This window comes from Hypoxylon fragiforme, assembly GCF_022984875.1.
Source record: "Hypoxylon fragiforme strain CBS 206.31 chromosome Unknown GGS25scaffold_2, whole genome shotgun sequence".
NCBI lineage: Eukaryota > Fungi > Ascomycota > Sordariomycetes > Xylariales > Hypoxylaceae > Hypoxylon > Hypoxylon fragiforme.
This window is the reverse complement of record NW_026054757.1, coordinates 1,028,010-1,053,312: the sequence shown is the minus strand read 5'-3', so window position 1 is coordinate 1,053,312 and position 25,303 is coordinate 1,028,010. Positions and strand designations below refer to the sequence as shown.

At 46.9% G+C, this 25,303-nt stretch overlaps 4 protein-coding genes across 4 annotated transcripts; all 4 read left to right on the top strand.

The window, feature by feature from the left end:
* Positions 1-661: 661 nt before the first annotated feature.
* On the top strand, positions 662-1,036 carry GGS25DRAFT_517962 (uncharacterized protein; the record flags this gene model as incomplete). The annotated part of the gene is made up of 2 exons (XM_049263463.1): positions 662-903; positions 955-1,036. The coding sequence occupies 2 exons, from the start codon at positions 662-664 to the stop codon at positions 1,034-1,036; spliced, it is 324 nt and encodes a 107-aa protein (XP_049119831.1).
* A 1,437-nt stretch (positions 1,037-2,473) lies between these two features.
* Positions 2,474-6,304, top strand: GGS25DRAFT_517961 (HET-domain-containing protein; the record flags this gene model as incomplete). The annotated part of the gene is made up of 6 exons (XM_049263462.1): positions 2,474-3,248; positions 3,317-4,101; positions 4,322-4,431; positions 4,525-4,679; positions 4,731-5,511; positions 5,572-6,304. The coding sequence occupies 6 exons, from the start codon at positions 2,474-2,476 to the stop codon at positions 6,302-6,304; spliced, it is 3,339 nt and encodes a 1,112-aa protein (XP_049119830.1).
* Positions 6,305-9,217: 2,913 nt separating this feature from the next.
* On the top strand, positions 9,218-11,472 carry GGS25DRAFT_112903 (NUDE protein). Its single transcript, XM_049256056.1, has 2 exons — positions 9,218-9,636; positions 9,711-11,472. Exons 1-2 carry the CDS (start codon positions 9,409-9,411, stop codon positions 11,226-11,228), a joined length of 1,746 nt encoding a protein of 581 aa, XP_049119829.1. The 5' UTR covers positions 9,218-9,408; the 3' UTR covers positions 11,229-11,472.
* Positions 11,473-16,351: 4,879 nt separating this feature from the next.
* Positions 16,352-24,281, top strand: GGS25DRAFT_474506 (acetyl-CoA carboxylase; the record flags this gene model as incomplete). The annotated part of the gene is made up of 4 exons (XM_049259636.1): positions 16,352-17,129; positions 17,196-17,461; positions 17,526-22,372; positions 22,428-24,281. Coding segments are annotated over exons 1-4 (6,845 nt in total), but the record flags the coding sequence as incomplete, so codon positions are not given.
* Positions 24,282-25,303: the final 1,022 nt, after the last annotated feature.

Below are 25,303 nucleotides of genomic sequence, written 5' to 3'. Positions count from 1 at the left end.
ATACTTACCTAGCCGAAATATTTATCTAGTAGGTAAGTGGTGAGGTGAATAGGTCTCAATAATTTCGGCGGCTGATTAGACGTTCGCGGCGCTGGTATTACTCTTACACCACCCTTTCCATCAAGATTGACTTCTATTATTGGCATTGGATACGAGTAGAAAGTCTTACGTATGCCCCAGAGGTTGCTTATTACATGATGTTGCAAGATTGAAAAAGAATTGGCCGGTAGTATGCATTGTCTACTAACCTAGGTAGTTACATTGTAATTGTAGTATCTCGTAGCTCGCTTGATACCTACCTACATAAGGCTTAAACCTTCGCAATTTCAACTTAATAACGTAAAAGGAAATAGCTTGAGCAAATCTCGGGCATACGAAGCTGCATGAAAAGGAAGCTATTTACCAAGCTGAAGAGTTGCACATTCGGATATGCTGTTTTAATGCCTAGGTATGTCGTATTCGAATAAGCTCATTCAAATAGCGCCGAATTCTCCCGGTGAGCCTACGTAGGTACCTAAGGAGGTATTTCCTCACCGAAATGAACGAGGTATTACCTAGGTATGTATAAGGCAGACACCTTAACCTCTCCAAGTGATGGCATAAGGCCAGAGCCACGCATTCCAAGTGTTTACCCTCAATAGTTTACTTTCATTTCTTCGCCATGACTTCTTCAACTCAACAAGACTCCCAGCATCGAGCCACTTCTGATTCTACGGAGCAGGCGGAAGGAACAGTCATTCAATTACATTCTAATAACTTCGAAACCCCTGTCGAGCTATCTAACGTGCTTAAACCCATTTTTGGCGATGGATTTAGCTTTGAGTTGCAGAATGATATGTACAATGTTCGGATCATCGGCCATACTCTACAGGAGATCGAAAGAAAATTTAAGGAAATCAAGAAGTAAGTGCCAGTGACAAGAAGTTGGACATAAAGTGCTAATAGATGTAGCAGTCACAAAAGGCATGATGTCGTAATAGGCGGAAGGAAACAGGAGACTGAGGATAACAACTCTTTGCCAACCACAGCGGAGTAGAGTATGATTAGGAGTGTCATGGGTGGCTAGGCTACCTAGGTAGATACCTAGGTTCCAAGGTTGCCTATAGTTTAACGTTCTTCAATACCTAAGAAAGGAACATAAGTATGAATGGAAAATGAGTAATGCTTGGTACATATTGATTTCTCTCTTTCGTAGTTGGCAACGGTTCTTCTCTATGTACTCACCTTCACCTGTTAGGTTAAGCTCCCAGGTTAGAGGTGTGCTCTAAATGCAAAAAAAACATCTTATGAACTAACTGAGGAATGTTTGCAAGACGTTTTGAACTCAACTTGAAGGCTCGAAGTTGCAAAGGGGGGAAGCCTTGAGGTTTTCCAAGACTTACAAGCCACATGTTGAGCCATATATACAGCCACACGTAGGGAGGACTTGGATGTATATTAGCGAGGCGGCTCATCTCCTAAAACGGCGATACAATCCTTTATACCTACCTAGGTAAGCGTAGCCTCGAGCTGTTTAGCTGTAGGAGATAAACCATTAAAGACATCAGGAGAGTTCTAAATCACGGCTCTGCAAGGTGAGGCTCAGCTATGGTATCTAGAAAAGGGGGAAGGTGGTGGAACAGATTGGAATGAGATGTAATAAACAGTCTAAAAACATAAAGGGGGCGGAGCGTTGCCAGCTGTTTTGGAACCAATCTACACGGATGGGAGGCAATCTACACCTAGCATCACTTATCAGGAATGATGTCAGCCATGTAAATATCACAGAATTCTCGCTATTTATTGGTACACTTCGCTGCAGCAGTTGTCACCCACCTCCAACTTATGCATACGTCGAATAAATCTCGGGCACTTGACATATCTTGCGAGACGAATGCCCGAATTAGCCTCGCAGTACACCTTACCTACCCACACCGACCCAAATCCCGAGGCGATAGCCTGCTTACTCGCTTCCATTAATTGGATACTTACCTATAACTATCTATCCCAGTTAATATGAATAGCGACAGCCTGCTTCAAGCCGCATATCCAGAAAGCCATCTATCCATTGGGAGTGTGTCCAGATTCTCCACCAAAATCTAGACTTGACAGCCTGCTGAAGATTTCGGGGTTTGTCTACGATGAGCTGGATAACTACCTTGTACACTACTCGGCTTCAATAATCGTACTATGTTATGAGTTCGATCGATCGATCACCTTAGCGGAAATACATGAATCAAATATGCCTAGAGGAATTTCAAATATATTTACCTATTGCCTATCTGCCTAGGTTAGGTACTAGTCACGTACGCTTCCTCTGTCTTCGACAGCAACGTAATCACATTCATCCACAATCTATCCTACTTTATTTACACTAGAAGCACTGAATCTCATATATTTCGTTTCGTCATATCTGTCTTCGTCCAACTTCTCAATAAACTTAGATATTCAATTATAGGATTCATCGGCACCTTTCATCAAAGAAGTACCAACAATGTCTGAAACTGCTATGTTGAGAAGATCTGTAATCAACAAGAAATTCGAGAGAAGTAACTTTGGGGAAATATCTCGTCCTTACTTGCCAGAGGATGCCATCCAACGCTTGGTGGCCAAAGAGGAGATTGAAACCACCCTGGCTGCCAACTTCAATGCCGCGAAAGCGGACACCCTCTTGGAATTCATACAGAACAAAGCGAGGAAGGTATTCCTGATTCTGGAGTGTCTGCTAAACCCAGAAGCTATAGAGCTTTTCTACAACGATGATTTCTGCGACGAGCATCTCCCCGTTATGATACAGATAGATGATGCGCAACCGCAGAAAAGTATCGTCAAGTCTTTAGACGAGAGTACTGGCGATTGTGACTCCAAGTGCTGGGAACAAGTCAGCTCCCTCAATCCTCTGTTTCTTGAAAATTTCGAAAGCACTCAATGGAAGCTTCTTGCTCCTGTTTTCCAAAAGGGCGTTCTATCCAAACGCTTCGATCCGAGCCGCCCTCTACCTCTCACTACAGACAATAGTCGCGCCCCCCCACGAGGTCAGTTCGGTACCGTGAACCGCGCCTACATCCACAAAGCTCATATTGCCGATGGAGCCTTTGGGGACGTGGTTGCCATAAAGTCTTTTCAAATGTTAGAAAAGAAATTCTTCGAAAAGGAGTTGAAAATATTGGAGCAGATAAAGCGTCTAGAGCATGATTATCTCATCACACCACTTGTGGGGTTCAATGCTGGTGTACACTACTGCTTGTTGTTTCCATGGTGCAATGGAGGTATGTAGTATGTCCTCCCCAGGCTAAAAGGAGGTAATTTAGCTAACTTAACCCGATTCCTGATAAAGGTGACCTTCGAGATTACTGGAAAACCCCTCCATCTCTCGACAAAAAGCTGATATCATGGACACTCTCCCAGATGGCAGGACTTTGTGGCTGTCTGAAATCGCTCTGGAACATCAATCTTACACACGGAGACCTCAAACCCGAGAACATCTTACACGAGGGTGGAGAAGGGAAATTTCTGATTGCCGATGTTGGGATCTCTAGAATTCATACCCAAGCGACACAGATGCGTGGGCCAAGCACAACTGTAAGATTTGGGACACGTATCTACGCAGCCCCAGAACTCTATGTAAATGGAGCTTCCAACAACGCCATGTCGCGAGACTTCGATACTTGGTCAATGGGAGCTGTTTTGATGGAGTGGCTATTGTGGCTTCTTTATGGTTCTCAGGGGCATGAAAGATTTACCCTCCGGGATCAATTCTGGGAGGAACACGATGGAAAGCACGAGGTGGCTCGATCCGTCAATTCATGGATGAATGAGGTGCGAGCAATCGTCACGGGCCCCGAACCCTCCACAAATGCGCTCAAGGACCTTCTGGACCTGATTGAAAAAAGGCTCCTTGTTGTTGAATTAGTAACAGGGGACGAGCCGTTAAATTCTGGCCGTGCAAAAGCCACCGAACTATCCAACTGCATGGAGAAAATAGCGACACGAGCAAAGTGCGACGAATCCTATTGCTTCGACCCAGCGATCTGGGCCAGAGCAAGACGTGATGAAAGTGGCAACAACTTTAACAATAGTGGTCAGGTCGGTGGTCCGGTCGACAAAGATGAATATGTTCAGGTACGTGCCAGCTAACCGGATCGTTCTGGTTCCCTGTTAGGGGCGTCGTTCCCTTCTCATAAGCACCTACCTACCTAGACCTCGCTACGGCGCGGCTGATTAAGAGCGCTTGGCCACGGTCAAGATTTCATATTCCAAACCTCAGGTTGGTCATGTTTCAATACCTACGCGTACTGTCGGGCTAGTTCTTTCGGATAGATGCTGACATCTCGTGAAGTAGCAAGGAAAACGACTGGATGACATTTGGATGCCACAACCGGATAAAGAATTTGGACGACAAGCGCTCAAGAATCTTTCCTGGAAATTCCCAAACGGTAGCTCCAGGGCACAGTGTGATTCTTGCAAGTTAATAAACATTTCGTTGCCTGACCTCCAAGTCTCCTACAATATATCGAACTTGGTAACTTACTCAAATATTTGCAGTCTTTGTTCGTTGTTCTACCAGTGCTTTCTAGATCTTCCAGATAATGATAGAGAAATTCTCCAAAGTGGGAAGCTTGTGCGTGAAGAAACCACACTCGGGGTGTACAAGACCAACAACACTTTCGTGCCCCTTATTTCCATATATCAAGAATCAGGTTCAGGCTTACCGCATTCCGTCTTCAATAATCGATACTAATCAGCTACAGCACCCACATCCACTTTAGCCACATTCCATCCCGCCCAATTAGGATTTCCACAATTGCCCAAACCAGGCAGCTTTGAACAGATGAAACTTTTATTGATGTGGCTATCAGACTGCGATGAAACACACGGGTGTAGTCGCCTGATTCCTTCGTCGCCTATTGACATGCCTACGAGACTTCTGGATGTTGAGGGGAATTCGACATCTAATATATGCCTAGTTGACGCAAAGGGTCATTTTATCGACCGATATACTGCCCTTAGCTATCGATGGGGCAACGTTGCCAAAGAGGAACAGTTCTGCACGTACAGAAGCAGTATCGAGAAGCATAAGAACGGTATTGATTTTCAAATGCTCCCAAAGACGTTCCAAGATGCCGTAACAGTGACGCGAGGCCTAAAGATTCGGTACCTATGGATAGATTCGCTTTGCATAATACAAGAAGATGCGGATGATTGGGGAACTGAAGCAGGAAAGATGGAATATGTGTTTAGCTCGGCATACTGTACGATTGCAGCTAGTTCCGCCACTTCGAGCTCACAAGGCTTTCTGTCCGATCGACATGATAGGCCATACGTGACGGTGAAGGAGCGCGAGCGCACGTTTTACCTTTGCAAGTACATCGACAATTTTCATCGCGATGTTGAGAAATCCGTGCTAAACGAGCGCGGTTGGGTACTACAAGAACGAGCACTGTCGCGACGGACAATACATTTCACATCCAACCAGGTCTACTGGGAGTGTGGAGAAGGAGTTCGCTGCGAGACCTTAGCCAAGATATACAAGTAAGCATTGTAAATGCTTCATATCAGCGATGATCACTAATATGCCTTCCATGCATTTAGCTCTAAAGCCGAGTTTCTTGGAGACTCCAATTTTCCCAGCTCTGCTTTACATTACTCCCGCAAGGGCAGGATTATACTGTTCCAAGGCCTTTATACGATGTACTCAAGGCTCGCCTTCACCAAACCAACGGATAGATCCATGGGAATCATTGGTATAGAGCAACGACTAGCCCGGACGTTCAAAACGGAGGGCGATTATGGGATCTTCGCGCTTTACCTTCACCGAAGTTTAATGTGGAAACGAGAGGGTAGCGATAAGTTGGTACCCATAGAATACCCAAGCGACCGCACTGTTCCGTCGTGGTCGTGGATGGCCTACAGCGGCCCAATATCTTACGTAGAAGCACCTTTCGACAGAGTTCTCTGGAACAAAAATGACCTCGTACTTCCTTTCGAAGGTGGCCGGCTCCGCAATTCTACACAGACACGGACAGGCAAGCCGGAGCCCGAGATTGAAGCCCCTGCTAAGGATATCAACATGAGAGAATATCGTGACGAGATATTAGAGCGACTAACCCTTGACAATGTCGACGTTGATGACCCATCTGTCTTACGCTGCGTCGTCCTCGGAAGCGACAAGGAGGGCGACGAGGACACGCGGAGATATTACATCATAGTGATCGTGTCAGCACCCAGAGGCAACACTGGTAATACCTACCGGCGGGTTGGTGCCGGATCCCTTCTCGAGAAACACATTTCTACTAGCATGCCACAACCTGTGCTAATTCGATGAGGACATGCTCTCGAGTATGGGGAATAGACTTATGATAACGAAGCTGAAAAGCAATCTCCACTTACTGTAAGGCTGGCCGGGTTTCCCATGGGCACGATGCAGTTCATCAAGGCACTTGCTATATTCCAACAATAACTAGATGAGCGACAGTGCCGATTTCGGGGTTGGATCAAGACGACTCTATTTCATGGTAAGCTATTTCATTGATTTTTTTTTTCATATGTACTTACATAGAATCGGTAGAGACGCATCCGAATACTTTGATTTTCGTGTGTTGACGAATGTCAATATACTAAAGAGACAGTTGTGAATATTGAGCATCTGGAGAAAGCAAGCAGATTAGTTCACAGAGCAATCTCTCGAAGCTTATTATGTATGGATAATACTCGCTCCTCACCGAACAATCAATTGTCCTTGTTGTCCTTTGGCACGGGGATCGCTCCATGATTAGGCTCAATCAATCCCATGGTGCCCACCTAACAAAACGTCGAGGATAGGTAGGTTAGAGTAAATACTTTCTTCCATCGTGGACTGAGACAATTTGGCCCCGGATGGGGCTGCGAATCGGGAGCACGAGCCAGGACATCGTCACGCATCACATCATTTTGACTACATACATCATATACCCTGTAACTCCATCAGCCCTATGTACTCACTTAATCTTGCTTAATGTTTGACGGACATGTCGAAAATAGGGGATATACCCGTTGAAATCGATTTTGAATTTTTGGGGCCTCCTGAGTCCTGAGTCTCCCAGGCACCTCTACTCAACGGATATCAAGTTGAGAAATCGCGTTGGCATCCCCGAAGCGTTATATACTATGTAGTGGCGAGGTTTCCATCGTATGCTCTACTAGCGCATCTTATAGAGTAGTCGGATAAACTAGTGTTTGATGTTGTGTTGGCGGCGGCTCCAAAGTCGCATTTGGATAGGGTTATATGCCTATTTGGGGTTGAAACTATCTACCTAGGGAGGTAGTAGCCTTTGAGCTTTCAGCCTAAGACATCATTATCATTAATACTTCAAGCCAATTTGTCTTTGAATTCAGTTGAAGCTAAAAGGGCTTGAGAGCATACCTCGGTATCTACCTGGGTAGATAGGCAATCTTCATTCCCTTGTCAGGTTGTGAGAATCCCCCCTATTTTATACCATCTGATCGCTTGATTACCATGTGCGCCCCTTCGAGAATTTTCGGATCAGGACATAATATAATGATTTGATCCATACCCAAATATGGAACCTCGATGCCCAAGAGTACAGTAGTGTATATGGAAATCCTTGCTAATTCTGACGCTAGCAACGGTAGATGCTAGACTTGGCATTCATCCGATCTCTAGGTAGTCATAGTCAAAGGATTCTAAACCCCGTGATGTTGGGTACGATCTTGAAACACTAGAAGAACAGCATGACACACCGCTCTATCCAATGCAAAATTGTCTCATGGTGCAGCGGTTGGGCGCATGAACGGTGGGTTACTACACTACATACCTAGGTAGAATCTGGTAGATAACGATGAATGTCTGCAACATAGAGAACATACATACATTAGGCATGTATGTCCATGGCACCCATACCTAGTGTAGATAAGTGTAGCTCGAAATACATGTTGCCGAGCGCATGGGCTTTCACGGACGTGGAGTCGACAAGGGACTACATATGGATTAATATACCAACTATTACACCTAAATATGTACCCTAGTAGTCATACTATGTATGTATGTAGTTACTACTAGTAGTATGTATGTAGGAATTAGTTAGCAGGAGTTGGCAGGTTAGGTGGCATGAAGGTGGTAAGGTTTGTTGCGTTTTTCCCCTCCCGGCGTGCAGATGCACGATGAAGTTCGAAGTGGATTCAATGTTGATGAATTAATGTAATGCAGCTTGTTAAGAGATCCGATGTTCTTTCAATCAATCAATGCTCTTATCCATTCAAGATCTAAGAATAACCGTCCGATGTACTAGACTGCACATGTGTACATAAACTCCAATCAAAATAACGGGGAGGTACTTGTCACACACGGTATAAAGACATGCAATGCAAAGTACTTTCTCGAACACAACAACACATTTATTTGTACTTTCTACGTACCTACATACTTACATAAAGTACCTAGTAGTACCTGTATTCTACAGTACAGTGGAGAAAGTCTGGTGAGCCATGGAAAGTGCATGTTGTAGCAAGACCAAATAGGTAACGGGTTGTCATGGTAGCGGGCAGGAACACATGTCCCGCGCTAAACCTATCTAATATTAGCGTGACGTGGATTGAAGGGGGGAGCACCTGGCACTTGGAGAATGTTGACAGTGAAAGGAAAGCGCTGCTACAACTCGCTCGTATCTTGATTTCCTTCATTTTTTATCCGTCGACAACATCGAGTCCATCTTCGCCGGACACCACGACAAAAATAAGCAGGACGACTACGGTAAGTGGAACGACCAACTCGAAATACCTACGCCGACGACGACTGCGATTGCGACAACGATCCCCCTTCTTTTCTTTTTTCTTCCCTTCCCTTTTATTATTTTCCCCAACGGTTATTCGACTAGGTCTTGACCTGTTTTTGCGACCCGGCAATAGTAAATTCACACCGACGAAGCAAAACAGACGTCAATGATGTAAGTTTCCTGCGTGTTTCTACCCATCTCTTGTCCATTTTGACATAGAATGGACGCGACAAATAAAGAGAGCCAAGAAATACTAACGTCAGACTGAAAGAACAGAGGAATATACCATCTTTAGTCCTAGCCAAACATTACAATCACACTTATATTCACATTCACATTCACATTCACATTCACCTTTACATTCACGTTCACTTCGCCTTTTACGACAAACTTAACTTTCAACTTGACGACTTATTCTCCGCTTCCGATCGTCAACCTTCTTCTTCTCTTAACACCACGACACTCGACCTCTTTTTACTCTCCAAAGCCAACAATATTTCAACTAGCGTCGCATACTAGGATCGATAATCGCATCAAGCCACTTCGTATACCCCAAGCCCCTAGGGAATATTCCCCCACACCGCCAATGCGACGACAACATACCTAGGCGGGATTGACTACGCGTACCGCATACTATCAACACTGATAATACACAAACATGACCGAGCCACCATCTTCACCACCGAACGAGTCTGCTACCCCGGAGGAGTCACTAGCTTGGTACAAGAGACAGTATGAATTATTGGCCGACGAACTAGCCGAATTCCGTGAATCTAGTCACGAACTTGAAGCCGAACTCGAGAAGGATTTGGACACCGCCGACAAGCGACAACGCGACCTGCAACGAAAAGCCGAAGAACTGCAATTTGAAGTCGACGAATGGAAAGTGAGTAAATATTATTTTACTCTCTGCTCTTTTTTTTTTGTCTGCTTCGATATAATACTGATATTTTGCTCTAGGAAAAATGCAGGAAAGCAAAGACCGAGGCGAACACAGCGCAGAATGCGTTGGAGAAGGAGATTACGAATCTTCGTGATGCCAACCGTACTATGCAGCTGAAGTTGCGCGACATAGAGGTGGCCAATGATGACTTCGAGCGACAGGCGCGAAACACCACTTCCTCTCTTGAGGATATGGAATCCAAGTACAATGTTGCTATTGAGAGAGCGGTCATGATGGAGGAGGAGGTCAAGATAGGCGAACAAGAGCGAGAGGCACTGCGAATCGAAGCCCAAAGATTGCGCGAGGAGCTTTCCGACCTCAAGGTAGAGGCCGAGATCATGCAGGACAAGATCAAGAAGGCAGAGAATCGTCATTTGTCTACGATTTCTACGGATATGTCTATACCCGAATCGCCCACATTCGGAGACTCGCCCCGCTCCATGGCTAGTTCCCCTCTTATCACTACACCTCCCGACGAAATTTCCTTGCCCCCTTCCAGCAAGGGAGCACCTACGATCAACGAACCTCCGTCGCCACCAATGTCCGATGCCTCAGCACCTCTTCCCAAATTATCTTCAAAGATAAAGACCCCAGCAAACTCACAGAAGAGATCCCGCATCCCCTCAGCAGACCGCAGCATTACACCAAAGCCAAAGGGTGCGGTCTCCAGTGGTATGAAAGCACCAGGCATGCGTTCTGTTACTAGCACACGCACGCCGGCGCCGTCGCGCACCACTACAAGCCGCGCAACTTCACACAAAATTCCACCGTCAACGTCCCTTACTCATATCCGTACTCTCACTGCCCAGATGCAACGACTGGAAGCCCGTGTTCAGTCTGCGCGGTCTAAGCTGCCCGCTCCTGTGATTACGCCGCCTCGCGCATCTCCGAGACCATCGGTCAACGGCGTAGGTCAGGTACCACCTACGGTTACGATGCGTTCGCGAAAGCGCACTATCGGTTCTTCTACTTCTTCTATACCAGATGAAACCCCGACACAGTCTACAAGCAGACACGTATCAAGACTCAGTACCTCGGGCATCTCAAGGCTATCCTTCGGTCCGCTACCGAATCGAACTAGCAACTACGACCCAGACAGTTCCTCTGTTAGCATCTCACGACCAAGCAGCCGTGCTAGTAACACGAGCTATGCGAGACCTGAGAGACCAGCTAGTCGTAGTGAGATTGCTCGGCCCATGTCTCGAACAAGCTTTTCAGGTGCGAGAACGCCCATGGGATTGCGGTCAAGAAGTTCTATGAGTGGTAGCTTGCATAGTCACTCCCAAAGCATGAACCGCATCGACCACGACGAATTTGACGAACGTTTCGAAGAGCGTACCCCAAGTCGCCGGGGAACATACAGCAAGTACGATGCCGATGGCTCGGCTAGTGCCATACCAGTGCCTAGTTCGCTCCCGATGCCGCGGCGGCAAAGCGGTGGAATGCATTCGGCTCGGAGAACTAGTGCTAGCCAACCGAACGATCCCGCCACTGGAAGGCCAAGAAAATTGAGCGACCTTGGGGAGACTTACTAAAGGCCCTTTAATCTTTCCTTTACTCTTTTCTTGTACCTGTTTCCAGTTCTACATGTATTGGACGGCACCGTACAGGCACCAGTATTTATACCCCCCGTCGCGGCATTGAGCCGAGGCGTCACGAGTTAACGGACGGATTTGCATATCAACACTTCTCTACTAGCATGCCTGTCTGCATTCATCATAATAGGCTAGGGATTTTCGGCCGGATGGTGTCAATGGGCTTTCAGGCATATTTCTTTTCCCCTCGATTGATGAATGATGGTGTTTTCGAGGCAGGCGGGGCGTTTTACGGATCACGGAAGGGTCAGTGCTTTATTTTCGGGGCCTACCTAGACTGATGTTGAACCTCTTTTATTCTTCAATGCCCAAATCCCCCCCTTTGCTCTGCATACTAAGTGAGCAGGAGGAGGAGGTGGCGGCAGCGACCAACAATTACTTTAGTTGATGACGACTCTCCCTTTTTAGTGTGGCGTGGGAGAAAAAGGGGGGGACAAACTGTGTGTAATGGAAACATATTCCTGTTGTACATAAAACCAGCCTCCTCCTTCCCCTTCCCCACTACTACAGTTTGTTAAAAACAAGACAAACATTTGATACAGGGAAGGAGACAAACAGAGAGAGAGAGAGAGAGAAAGAGGGAGAAGCTCGAATTGTCGAAGGTTCGAATAGGCGAGGAAAGAGAATGAAAGAGAGGAGGAGAGGAGGAGGGCACAAAGAAACAGAGAGAGACCTGCCCTGGATACATAGTCGCTGGACTTGTCTCAGGAGGTCGGCATTTTGTTTGCCCCGTGTAGCAGTACGTAATACAAGCCCGAACGGCAGAAATACTTTCCCTTTGTTAAAAACTATTTTGTTGCAATTACTGTTTGGTTTTTGTGGTTGTGGTAGTTCGATGCTTGATGTGTGAGGCTGTGATGCTGTAAATGTGTGAATTATGAAGTGATGTGGAAATGTTGTAGAGGTGATGGCTGGAGAGTATGGTAAGTATATAGGCACCCCAAGCCTACGTTGTATACGTGTGTAAAGGTGCCTTGCGTAGGTATATAAAAGTCATGTGTGCCGTGAGGAGACGTGCGTGATCGAGGGGTAGGTGCTTGCGATGGCATGTAGGGTTGGTAATGCCTAGAGCTATGCTGTAGAACGTGAATGCCTACCTAGTTAATAATCATTGATCTACCTATCTGTCTGGCAAGAGTGAGATAGACGAACGCACAGTCGAAAAGCAGGAGGTAATAAGTACTATGTAGGGGAATCGGTGTGTGTGTGTGTGTGACACTTGTGTGATTGTTGGTGGTTTTGTTTCACTTCTCTCCCTTGTGTTGAGGGTCTTGTCTTACATAGAAAGTATGCATGTAGTCCTGAGACTGACACATTTATGACTTTGTGCGGCGTTTTGTGTTTATGGGATGGGCGGAGATGGAGTGCTTATTTTGATATCACTTCTTTGCTTCGAAAACATAAACATTGTGCGGAGGAAGGGAGATAGGAGCAGAGGGGGCACTTGTTACCTGAACACCATACGTATAGCAGTAGGTATGAAGCCTACTGCAAAATAACTGAAGGATTTAATCATGCTCGTTGGATTTAGAAATCCCTCACCCAGTTCTGCTCTTCAAGGAGACTTTGGGGACCTTGCTACATATCTGCCTGGCTATATCTGCAAAGCAAAGAAAGTATGTATGTAGGCATGACTGAGTTACCTACCTACCTCGATTTGTAGATCAAGCGTACTATGTAGCTAGCACGTGTAATAAACGAGGGCAAAAGCTTATCCGGCCATGCTCTCAATTCGCGAGTGAGTTACATGTGACGTTCTAGAAGATACCTAACCTAGCCCACGTAGGTGTGCATGGCAACAGGGCTTCATCAATGCTACCTACTGGGTTACCTAGATACAAATCCCCGAACTGGGTGTTCGGATAAGGCTGGCTATTACTGTAGCTTATCGCAATTACTATAACGAGACGGCGTATACTCGGTCGGTTACGCACGTTTCCGTTCGATGCTCGGTTGCATCCGAGCCTTTTACTCGAGTGGATCTTATATCTGCATTGCATCCGCTGTGGGTTTGCTAGGAGGTGAAGTGTGTGTTGTAGCAGAACGTTTAATCATTAATTACGGGCCGGATGCTGTTGTAGATGGAGCATGACAAATAAATGGCAATTCGGAGCTCGACGTTGTATGACAGACAGCTTTGGAAGTTGACCGTCGACGGCTGCTCCGGATATCGTGGACCTGTGATCTTGGACTATCTATAATATCATCGGCAATTCAGATATGCGGCTTTCGGGAACCGATTCCACAGGGTTTCATGCCTTTCCCCGAGGTAAGACTTGGTTAGGTAGGTTGATAGGTAGGCAGACAGGTAAGCGGGTTTGTTTCTAAGACATTACAAGCGTTTACGATGGCCCGAAGAACTACAAAAACCATCTTCCAGCTTCTTACATAACTTCTCTGCACCAATAGATGTTTGGTAAAAAGATTGTGTACCGTCTGGTGGTGGCTGCTACTAAGTAGTTGCCTACCCTCTCACGGCGATGGGAATATGAGACTATAAGCTAAGTGGCCGAAGACGCGTCGGACACCGGGGTAGAATAGAGCACGCTGACATGGATGACTATGAGGATCCTTCAAGGATTTTTCTTAGTCAACCAAGATCCCACGGGAATGATCCCCAAGAGGCAGGCGGACCATGCTGGATCGGGGAATTAGTTTCCCAAATAATGATAAAAAATGATGATGAAATACCGAGATAAGGAGGAAATATTTGATAAAAATGCCATGCTGGGCTTCATGCAGCTTACGCTGGAGACAGTGACAGTCTCCGTATTTGGCCGGACATGACGTTGGGGACCTGCGTCGCGATGGTGTACATGAATGTACAGGAGAAGAAAAACACCGTTGATATTTTTAGCTGATTGGCTTGTTGCACTAGACCTTAGATTCGCTTAATTGACTAGCACTCCGATAACTCGCTAATAAGTTGATACTTAAATTCGTTAAATGCGTATTTAGAAACTGCACCTGAACCGGTTGGCTGGGCTCTTGAAGATGTGGGCTTACCCCAACAATTGAGTTCGCTCGTTGATCCTAGCTCGCCGCAAACTTAATCTGAAATAAGAATAGTTACCTTGAAAGAGGTATCTACGGTTATATTCATGAATGTGGCGAAAGAGCATTGATGCTATATTGTATAGTGTAAGACTATAACAAGGTATCGATGATGGCACCTATGTTGAAGAGGGTGGGATGATCGCATCTAGATTAGCATGAGACGGATTTTCGTCTAGTTTCGAGAACGTATCTCGAACATCATAAGAGAAATCTTGAAGAAGTAAGCAATGCCTTATCAAGATGACCAAGATGACCAAGATGATGAAGATGCCGGGGCGCTAACGGCTGGGATAGATGATGCACAGTAAGCATTGGCCGTATGGTGGTACCAAGGTTAGGCCGTTAGGTAAACTAGTACGGCAAGGAAAGAACCACATCCGAGGGCATCAAGAATGAGAAATGAAGGGGGAAGAGATGAAGAAGAAAAAATTATTATTGAAAACACAAAGAGAAAATCTAGTGATGGGGCTCACTTAATCTCTAGTTCTATTGCTTTTCCCAAAGTCCGAAATCTTACCGAATCGGGATCATTTGTTGAGAGCCGGGTAATAAGTGGAGAGGCAATCCGGGAACAAGGAGTGATGTGACGGCATCGATGAGAATATCCACCTGTGTCGTTCGTGACTTCGACGGCGCTATAAGAAAGATGAAACATAATTGCTTCGGGATAGATCGACGAAGGAGTAAAATGAGATGAGTCGAAGAGGATATGTATTGGATCAGGCACATTACATATGTAATTTGAGGCTAAGAAAGATTGAATTAGCTTGGTAATAAATAGAAATATAGGAATCGGAACCCGATCTAGATTGATAATTCTGTATAGATAGGTACTTACATAGGCAGCTAGGTACTACTAGTCTACTACATAATAGTCTACTATGTATGTAGGTAATAGCCCTGTATTCAAGAATCCACCTGGGCAGTCTAAGAAACCGGTGGATCAAAAGAATAATAAGTCCGAGAGCCACCAACATCAAGGTCACCACCACCATTCGGGCAGCATAATGATTCCTGAATTGCCAGATCTAACATTATAGTTGCGTTGCCTTACTTAAATACATTTCTTCTCTATTTCTGTTAATTTGATTGAATTACTGATTTGAATGTTATGTTGCTTTGAGTCTGAGTGTGCATTTTCACCAATGTGTGGGGTTAGAAGACAGACGTCATAGGCTCTATGTACCTGATGAATTACACTGGTACCTAACGCCGGACTTATAGGGAATTGGAAATAAACCGCTCTGGATTGAATTTGATAAAGATCTCATCCACATTAGCCATGTATGCCTAAAACTGATGTTATTCGCTTATACATAGTACTATCATTGTAAGCTGTAGTTATGTATTATACTTGGGCTTGCACTGGAGATATTATTATATAAAAGTAGGTTAGGTACCCGAGGTATCTTAGTAGTTAGTACCCGCACACCCGCAACATTAAACACCCCGTTATACAGTAGACCCGACCCGAGACGTAGACTCCAACTTAGGAAGGGGCTAGGATGTCCCCAACGCCCTGGGGAAGTTGGCGATTGGTCAGGATCTGACTTAGAATGTCGATCTCCACCGTGCTATTAGGTTCATTTTAGCCATATCAGCCTCGTTGGTCCCTAGCTAGTAGCTTGGATTTTTTATTAGCGTTCTTTTTTCTTTTTTTTCCTTCCCACCCTCTAATAAGACATTAGAGGGACGGCATCAAAATGCATATGTACATTATGATATCCCTCCCTTCCGTCCCAAGACGCTGCGAGTTTGTCCTTCCCCTTCGACTTTCGACTTTCTGCTCTTCATAGAAATCTTCGATTGCAATTCTTCTTTTACCACCCATCTTGATTGCTTTTCGATGCCTCAGTATTTCTCTCCATAATCTCTCCCACTCGTTTAACTAAAGTCAATGCGTGGACGTTAGAAAAAAAAGCTTAACCTGACTTTCTGATCTGTTACATTGTGTAAGTCGCAAAGCCCCGATTTGTGCATATATGACTACCTTGCAAACTACCTAGTACCTTGTACTAGTAGTAGTACACTACTTAAAAGTTAACTCCCAACTTGTGTTGCCGGTTGTACCCAAATAAACTGCAGCTCAACAACGACAGTGTACCTGATTCGATCCCTACTTTGTCTAGCAGTGGACCAGCACTCACCAAAATTTCTTGAATGATAGAATGATAGAAATTGAACAACTGGCTAACTAGAACACTCTTTTTCTGCAATCACTAGAATCACTAGAATCTTGCCTCTTCTAACGAATAACTATTCGGTCTTTTTCTCGATTCCCCTCTTTCTCCGTTTTCAACGCCAGATTTACGGGAAGTAAGCCGAACTCTTACATCCGCATATTATTTTCCCCGATTTATATCGAAACAAGTCAGCAGCAAAAGTGGCTGAAGCGGAACACTCCCCAGTCATTCCTCCGCTTGAAATCCTTTCCTAAGCACCATTGCGTATCTTTGGCGCTCTGCAGGAGCTCGGTTCGGGCATCCGTTATACTTTGATGACCCTCTAAACATATTATTTCGCTTTACCAACCCAACTCCCTTTACTTACGCCCTCCCAATATCCTCCTCCGCCCCTACCACCGACACGATGACCCAGACAAACGGCAGCGGCCCTGCTGTTAATGGCAGCAGGACGGTGCCTGTTGTTAATGGCAAGGCCAGCTACACCGAGAAGCACAAAGTGCCCGAACACTTTATTGGTGGGAACAGACTGGAAAATGCCCCTCCTTCGAAAATGAAGGACTTTGTCACTAAACATGATGGACATACCGTAATCACAAACGTGAGATATTGCAATCTCCCTTCAAAGTAGAAGCATAATAGTTCCTGACATTATTTTACTTTGTAGATTCTAATCGCCAATAATGGTATTGCTGCCGTTAAAGAGATTCGGTCAGTACGAAAATGGGCGTACGAGACGTTTGGCGACGAGAGAGCTATCCAGTTCACGGTGATGGCGACACCGGAAGATCTTGCTGCAAATGCCGATTACATTCGAATGGCCGACCACTATGTAGAAGTGCCTGGTGGTACGAACAACCACAACTATGCCAACGTTGAGTTGATTGTGGATATTGCAGAACGGATGAACGTTCATGCTGTATGGGCCGGATGGTAAGTCATGAAAACGGTGTATTATACATCTCTACAGAGATCGGTCGCTGATGATCATGTATAGGGGACACGCATCAGAAAACCCCAAACTGCCAGAGTCGTTAGCAGCGTCGCCCAAAAAGATCGTCTTCATTGGCCCTCCAGGGTCTGCCATGCGTTCGCTCGGTGACAAAATCTCCTCCACTATCGTCGCACAACATGCCAAGGTACCATGTATCCCCTGGTCAGGAACGGGTGTCGATCAAGTCGAGGTCGACAGCTCGGGCATTGTCACAGTCGCCGAGGACATATACATGAAGGGGTGCGTTGGCTCGTGGGAAGAGGGCCTGGAAAAGGCCAAGGAAATCGGCTTTCCTGTCATGATCAAGGCCTCTGAAGGTGGCGGCGGTAAGGGTATCCGAAAAGCCATGTCCGAAGAAGGTTTCGAACAGTTATACAAGGCCGCCGCAAACGAAATTCCAGGCTCGCCAATATTCATCATGAAATTGGCCGGTAATGCCCGACATTTAGAGGTACAGTTACTTGCGGATCAGTATGGCAACAATATCTCGCTCTTTGGCAGAGATTGCTCTGTGCAGCGAAGACATCAAAAGATTATCGAGGAGGCTCCTGTCACAATAGCCAAGCCCCCAACATTCAAGGGCATGGAGGATGCTGCTGTTCGTCTGGGCCGTCTTGTTGGCTACGTTTCCGCCGGCACGGTTGAATATCTCTACTCCCACGAAGACGATCGATTCTATTTCTTAGAGTTGAACCCCCGTCTTCAAGTAGAGCATCCTACTACGGAAATGGTTAGTGGTGTCAACTTGCCTGTCGCCCAGCTACAAGTTGCCATGGGTATTCCTCTGCACCGAATTAGCGATATTCGACTTCTCTACGGCGTCGATCCTAAATTAGCTACCGAAATCGACTTCGAATTCAAAAACCCGGAAAGCGATAAGACTCAACGACGGCCGCAGCCCCGTGGCCACTGCACAGCTTGCCGAATCACATCCGAAGACCCTGGCGAGGGCTTCAAACCTTCCAATGGTGTCATGCACGATTTGAACTTTCGAAGTAGCGCCAACGTCTGGGGTTATTTCTCCGTCAGTACCGCCTCAAGCATTCATAGCTTTTCCGATAGTCAGTTTGGCCACATCTTCGCTTACGGAGAGAGCCGAGCTGCTTCCCGAAAGAACATGGTGGTTGCATTGAAGGAACTGAGCATTCGTGGTGACTTCAGGACAACCGTTGAATATCTTATCAAGCTACTTGAGACAGAGGCTTTCGAAGACAACACTATCACTACTGGCTGGCTTGATGAGCTTATTTCCAACAAGCTGACTGCCGAACGCCCAGATCCTATGCTTGCTGTAGTCTGCGGCGCTACAACCAAGGCACATATTTCTAGTGAAGCTTGCATAGCAGAGTACCGCTCTGGGCTGGAGAGGGGTCAGGTTCCGTCCAAGGATATCCTCAAGACGGTCTTCCCCATTGACTTCATCTATGAAGGCTTCCGATACAAATTCACTGCGACCCGCGCGGCTGTGGATAGTTACCATCTCTTCATCAACGGCTCCAAATGCTCAGTCGGTGTTCGTGCTCTCAGCGATGGTGGCTTGCTCATCCTTCTGGATGGGCGAAGTCACAGTGTTTACTGGAAGGAAGAGGTTGGTGCCACTCGTATCTCTGTGGATAGCAAAACGTGCTTGCTTGAGCAGGAGAATGACCCCACCCAACTGCGCACGCCCAGTCCTGGTAAGCTTGTCAAGTACACCGTGGAGAACGGCGAACATGTCAATGCTGGCCAAACTTTCGCCGAAGTTGAGGTCATGAAGATGTTCATGCCTTTACTAGCTCAAGAAGACGGCATTGTACAATTGATCAAGCAGCCTGGTGTCACAATCGAGGCTGGTGATATCCTTGGTATCCTTGCCCTCGACGACCCTACCCGTGTCAAGCAAGCACAACCGTTCCTTGGACAGCTCCCTGAATTTGGACCGCCCCAAGTCGTGGGCAACAAGCCTGCGCAGAGATTCAACTTGGCATACAACATCCTCAACAACATTCTCTGTGGCTATGACAACTCTGTCATCATGCAACAGACACTGAAAGAGATGATTGACGTGCTAAGGAGCCCCGAACTTCCTTACAGCGAATGGGCGACTCATCATGCTGCTCTCCATTCTAGGATGCCTCAAAAGCTTGATGCTCAATTTACCCAGGTAGTTGACAAAGCCAAATCTCGAGGAACTGAGTTTCCCACGAAAACGTTGGCGAGGACACTCACCAAATTCTTAGACGACAACGCATCACGCAACGAAGCTGATACTCTTCGAGACACCATTGCGCCCCTTATCGAAGTCCTCGATAGCTATTCCGACGGCCAGAAGGTCCGCGAACTCAATGCCATTGCCAGCTTACTCCATATGTACGCCGATATCGAGGGACGTTTCTCTGGGCGTCGCAGTCAGGACGAGGAAGTGATTTTGAAACTTCGTGAAGAGAACAAGGAAGACTACATGAAGGTCATCACAACTGTCTTGTCCCACAGCCGTGTAGGCTCTAAGAATCATCTCATCCTAGCTCTCCTTGAGGAATATCGACCAAACAAACCCAATGTCGGCAACATCGGGAAGTATATGAGACCAGTTTTACGGAAGTTGACAGAACTCGAGTCACGCCAAACAGCTAAGGTTTCTTTGAAAGCTCGGGAGATTCTTATCCAGTGCGCACTGCCATCCCTCGAGGAGCGAACCGCGCAGATGGAACATATTCTGCGTTCTTCTGTAGTCGAGAACAAGTACGGCGAGACTGGCTGGGAACACAGAGAACCTAACCTGGATGTTATTAAAGAAGTTGTCGACTCTAAGTACACCGTTTTCGATGTTTTGGCATCGTTCTTCGCGCATGAGGATCCTTGGGTTAACGCTGCCGCTCTCGAGGTTTACGTCCGCCGAGCGTACCGAGCATACGTCTTCAAGAACTTGGAATATCATGAGGATGAAACGGATTCAGTTCCGCAATTTTTGTCCTGGGATTTCTCTTTCCGAAAGATCGGTCAAACTGAATTTTCGGTTCCTCTACAGTCGGCCAACCCTTCTGTCCCTGGTACCCCAACTACAGAGATCGGCGGCTTCAGCCGGATAAGTTCTGTCAGTGACATGACTTATTTGAACCGTCGCACCGACGAGGAACCCACTCGCCGAGGTGTCATTGTTCCTTGCAAATACCTCGACGATGCCGACGAAATGCTCCTCAAGGCTCTGGAAGTGATGCCGAAGAAGAAGCGTGGTTCCGTCATGCCTGACCTCAGTGGCAAGCGTAAATCGTTTACTCAGAAGCCCATTGTGGAAGAATTGACTAACGTCATCAACGTCGCTGTTCGCGACGTGGAATCTTATGATGACGAAGATATCCTGGCGCGTATTCGCACACTGGTTGATTCCATCAAGCTCGAACTCCTCGCTCACAAAGTTCGCCGCGTTACATTCGTCTGCGGTCACAATGATGGCTCCTATCCGGGCTACTATACTTTCCGCTCCCCTGAATTTGTCGAAGATAATAGCATTCGCCACGTCGAGCCCGCTTTAGCATTCCAGCTTGAACTTGCCCGTCTTTCGAAATTCAAAATATCCCCCGTTTTCACGGAGAATAAGAATATTCATGTGTACGAGGCCATTGGTAAAGGTGTTGACACTGATAAGCGGTATTTCACGCGTGCCGTCATCCGACCTGGTCGACTTCGGGATGATATTCCTACTGCTGAATACCTTGTCTCCGAGGCTGACCGAGTGATCAACGATATTTTCGATGCACTAGAAATCATCGGAAACAACAACTCCGATTTGAACCACATGTTCCTAAACTTCACGCCTGTGTTCCAGCTGAAGCCCGAGGAGGTTGAACAGTCTCTGCAAGGTTTCCTCGATAGGTTTGGCCCTCGTGCCTGGCGCCTACGTGTATCTCAAGTCGAGATCCGCATCATCTGCACGGATGCGACTACGGGAATGCCCTACCCCCTCCGTGTCATCATCACCAACACATCTGGATATATCATACAAATAGAAATCTACGCAGAGAGAAAGTCAGAGAAGGGCGAAATGGTTTTCTACTCTATCGGAGGCACCACCAGGATTGGGTCTATGCACTTACTCCCCGTCTGCTCGCCGTACCCTACCAAGAACTGGCTCCAGCCCAAGCGATACAAAGCGCATCTTATGGGTACCCAATATGTGTACGATTTCCCCGAACTCTTCCGACAGGCCGTTGAAAACACATGGACCAAGACTGTCAAGGCTATGCCATTCTTAGCCGACCAGAAGCCCGCACAAGGTGAATGCATCGAATATAGCGAGCTCGTGCTTGATGACCGTGATAGGTTGATCGAAGTTTCTCGCGAACCTGGTACTAACACTTGTGGTATGGTTGGTTGGGTCATCAATGCTCGCACCCCTGAGTACCCCAAGGGTCGTAAGTTTGTCATTGTCGCCAATGATATTACTTACAAGATTGGATCATTCGGTCCCAAGGAGGACCACTTCTTCAACAAGTGCACCGAACTGGCTCGTAGCTTAGGTATCCCTCGCATCTACCTATCAGCTAACTCTGGCGCACGGCTTGGCCTTGCCGAGGAGTTGATGCCACACTTCAAAGTCGCCTGGAATGATCCAGAGAGACACGAGTCAGGATTCAAGTACCTTTACCTAGACGCAGCGGCCAAGAAGCGATTTGAGGACGGCGACAAGCGTGATGTTATTACTGAAGCCGTCACCGAAAATGGTGAGACACGCCACAAAATTGTTGCTATCGTCGGTGCCGAGGATGGTCTTGGTGTCGAATGTCTAAGAGGCTCTGGTCTCATTGCCGGTGCCACAAGCCGCGCATACAACGATATCTTCACTGTAACACTTATTACCTGCAGATCTATTGGTAAGTCTAGCTATTACTTATTTCGTTCCGTAATCAGTACTAATCTTTGTGATAGGTATTGGTGCCTACCTAGTGCGCCTGGGTCAACGTGCCGTTCAGATTGAAGGCCAGCCCATTATCCTCACTGGTGCTCAGGCTCTCAACAACTTGCTTGGTCGTGAAGTGTATACCTCGAACCTCCAGCTTGGTGGCACCCAGATCATGTACCGCAATGGAGTGTCCCACTTGACTGCTAACGATGACTTTGCTGGTGTGTCTAAGATTGTTAACTGGTTGTCTTTCGTTCCTGCCCAGCGTGGCCTCCCAGTGCCCATCTCACCTAGCCTCGACACTTGGGACCGAGAGGTCATCTACACCCCACTAAAACAGCAGGCGCACGATGTAAGGTGGCTTATTGGTGGCAAGGAAGACGAGGATGGTTTCCAGCCAGGCCTATTCGACAAGGACTCTTTTGTCGAGACCCTAGGCGGTTGGGCCCGTACTGTTGTCGTCGGCCGTGCTCGCCTTGGTGGTATTCCCATGGGTGTTATTGCCGTGGAAACCCGAACTGTAGAGAATATTACCCCTGCTGACCCCGCCAACCCTGATTCTGTTGAGCAAGTCTCTAACGAAGCTGGCGGTGTCTGGTACCCCAATTCCGCTTTTAAGACTGCCCAGGCCATCAACGACTTCAACTATGGTGAGCAGCTTCCTCTAATGATTCTTGCCAACTGGCGAGGATTCTCTGGCGGTCAGCGAGATATGTACAACGAGGTCCTGAAATATGGATCATACATTGTCGACGCTCTGGTCAAATTCGAGCAGCCTATCTTCGTGTACATCCCGCCTTTTGGCGAGCTACGTGGTGGCTCTTGGGTCGTCGTAGACCCCACCATCAACCCTGTCGCCATGGAAATGTACGCCGATGTTGAAGCGCGCGCCGGTGTTCTTGAGCCTGAAGGTATCATTGGTATCAAGTATAAGAAGGAAAAGCAACTTGAGACCATGTCTCGCTTAGATCCAACCTACGCCCTGCTTAAGAAGCAAGCTGCCGACAACACCTTATCTAAGGACGAGCTGGATGAAGTTAAGCATAGGATGACGCAACGTGAGAAGCAACTATTGCCGATCTATGCTCAGATCAGCCTGCAGTTCGCTGACTTGCACGACCGAGCTGGCCGCATGAAGGCCAAGGGTACTATTCGGGAAATCCTAGAGTGGAAGAACACTCGTCGCTTCTTCTATTGGCGCGTGCGCAGACGTCTCAACGAGGAACACATCATCAAGCGCATTGTCGCTGTCTCGGCTCCGGCCAATACCGTTGTCGACTCAAATAGCCCAGCCGCCACAGAGAATCGTAAACATCACCTCCGCCTATTAGCTGCCTGGTCTGGCATCGCCGACTTCGACCGCGATGACAAGGGCGTGGTGAACTGGTACGAAGAAAATGCGGACACTATCACAGCCAAGATCAACCAGATCAAGGCGGATGCTATCTCACGAGGGGTTGCAGATCTCCTTACAACGGACAGGCAATCTGCCCTCAAGGGCTTCAAGGATATGTTACATATGATGCCTGTTGTTGAACGGGAAGAGATCATGAATTTTCTTAAATAGAAGCGTGGGGGTTTCATGAGTAACGTTCGCGGGGAAAAGGGGAGTGGGGGGAGATATTTGGCTCTCTTATCATGGCAGTTTTCCATCTTAAAGAAGGTTATAGATTATGATGATCAAAAAAGGAAGACTTGCGATTGTATATTAGCTCTCGACTAGGATTATTGGTTTGGCTCGTGGTGGTGGTGGCGGTGGCGCGCTGGTGCGTTTTCTTTTTTCAGAGTACCGTTGGCCTGGCCTTGCTTATCTGGGTGTTTTTATCTTTATTTACCTACATCCATAGCTATACCTACCTATATCCAATGGTTTGAAATTATAGTAACTAGCCCACTTGCGTGACTGGTATTACTACCTACATAGTATCGGTGATGGTAGTAGTACATTTCCTTAATTTGGGTATATTGATCATGAGTGCGAATGGATCTACGCGTTGCCAAGTACATATCCGGCCGTCCAGGTTGCTCAAGCTTCAGTTTAGGGGTAGAGGCAAGAATAGGGGGGGATAGGGGGTATGGGTACTTCGTACATACCTAGGTAGGTAATAAACTTGGAAAGTTCCATCCGCGCAAGTTCTTACGAAACAAACCACCACTACCATCATCACCAAGAAATCAAGCGGGTGAGTAAGCAAGCAAGCAAGCAAGCATACACGATCTAGAAAGCCAAGGACTGAACTGAACTGAACTGAACTGAACTCCACCGGAGCGAGTCGTGATACCTAGTAGTAACCTCTATAAAAGTTCGATTCAAAAAAGACTTCTAGCCATCATCATCCCCATAGGTAAGCCTGTCTGTAATTTACAAGTTGCCTCTATCAGACTCGGCATCCTCTCCCGTTTTCTAATTTAACCTATCCGTCCCCCCCCCACCCACCCCTTTTCCTTTAGAGAGAAGCTTCAACCCCGATGTAAACCGTGACCGTGACCGTGACCGTGACCCGACTCAGACACCTGCCTACTTATGTAACCAGAACCCCCCTGATACCTAAGCTATGGCAGGTACCTATGTAGGTGTGTATGAACATTCCATCCCAACCATCGTCTATTCCTTATACCAAGCCCGAACCCCCCCCCCCGAAGAAAGAAAAAGTATTAAAGAAAGTTTGTGGGGGGGAGAGTTTCATTCCTACCCCTCCCACCTTCGCAACTTCCATCACGCCTTCTCGGCCGCCTTGTTTTCTACAAAAAAATTGAAGCGAGGATACGCGCGGGACGCCGTTCTCCTGACTTGAAGGTCAACCTGTCTGGCGTCGAGCATAAGAGGGGTCAGTGCGTTCCCTGCCCTCGTACAGTGGTGCTGGAAATCGCCCACGAGATTCCCGAGGCACGCCACGTCGAA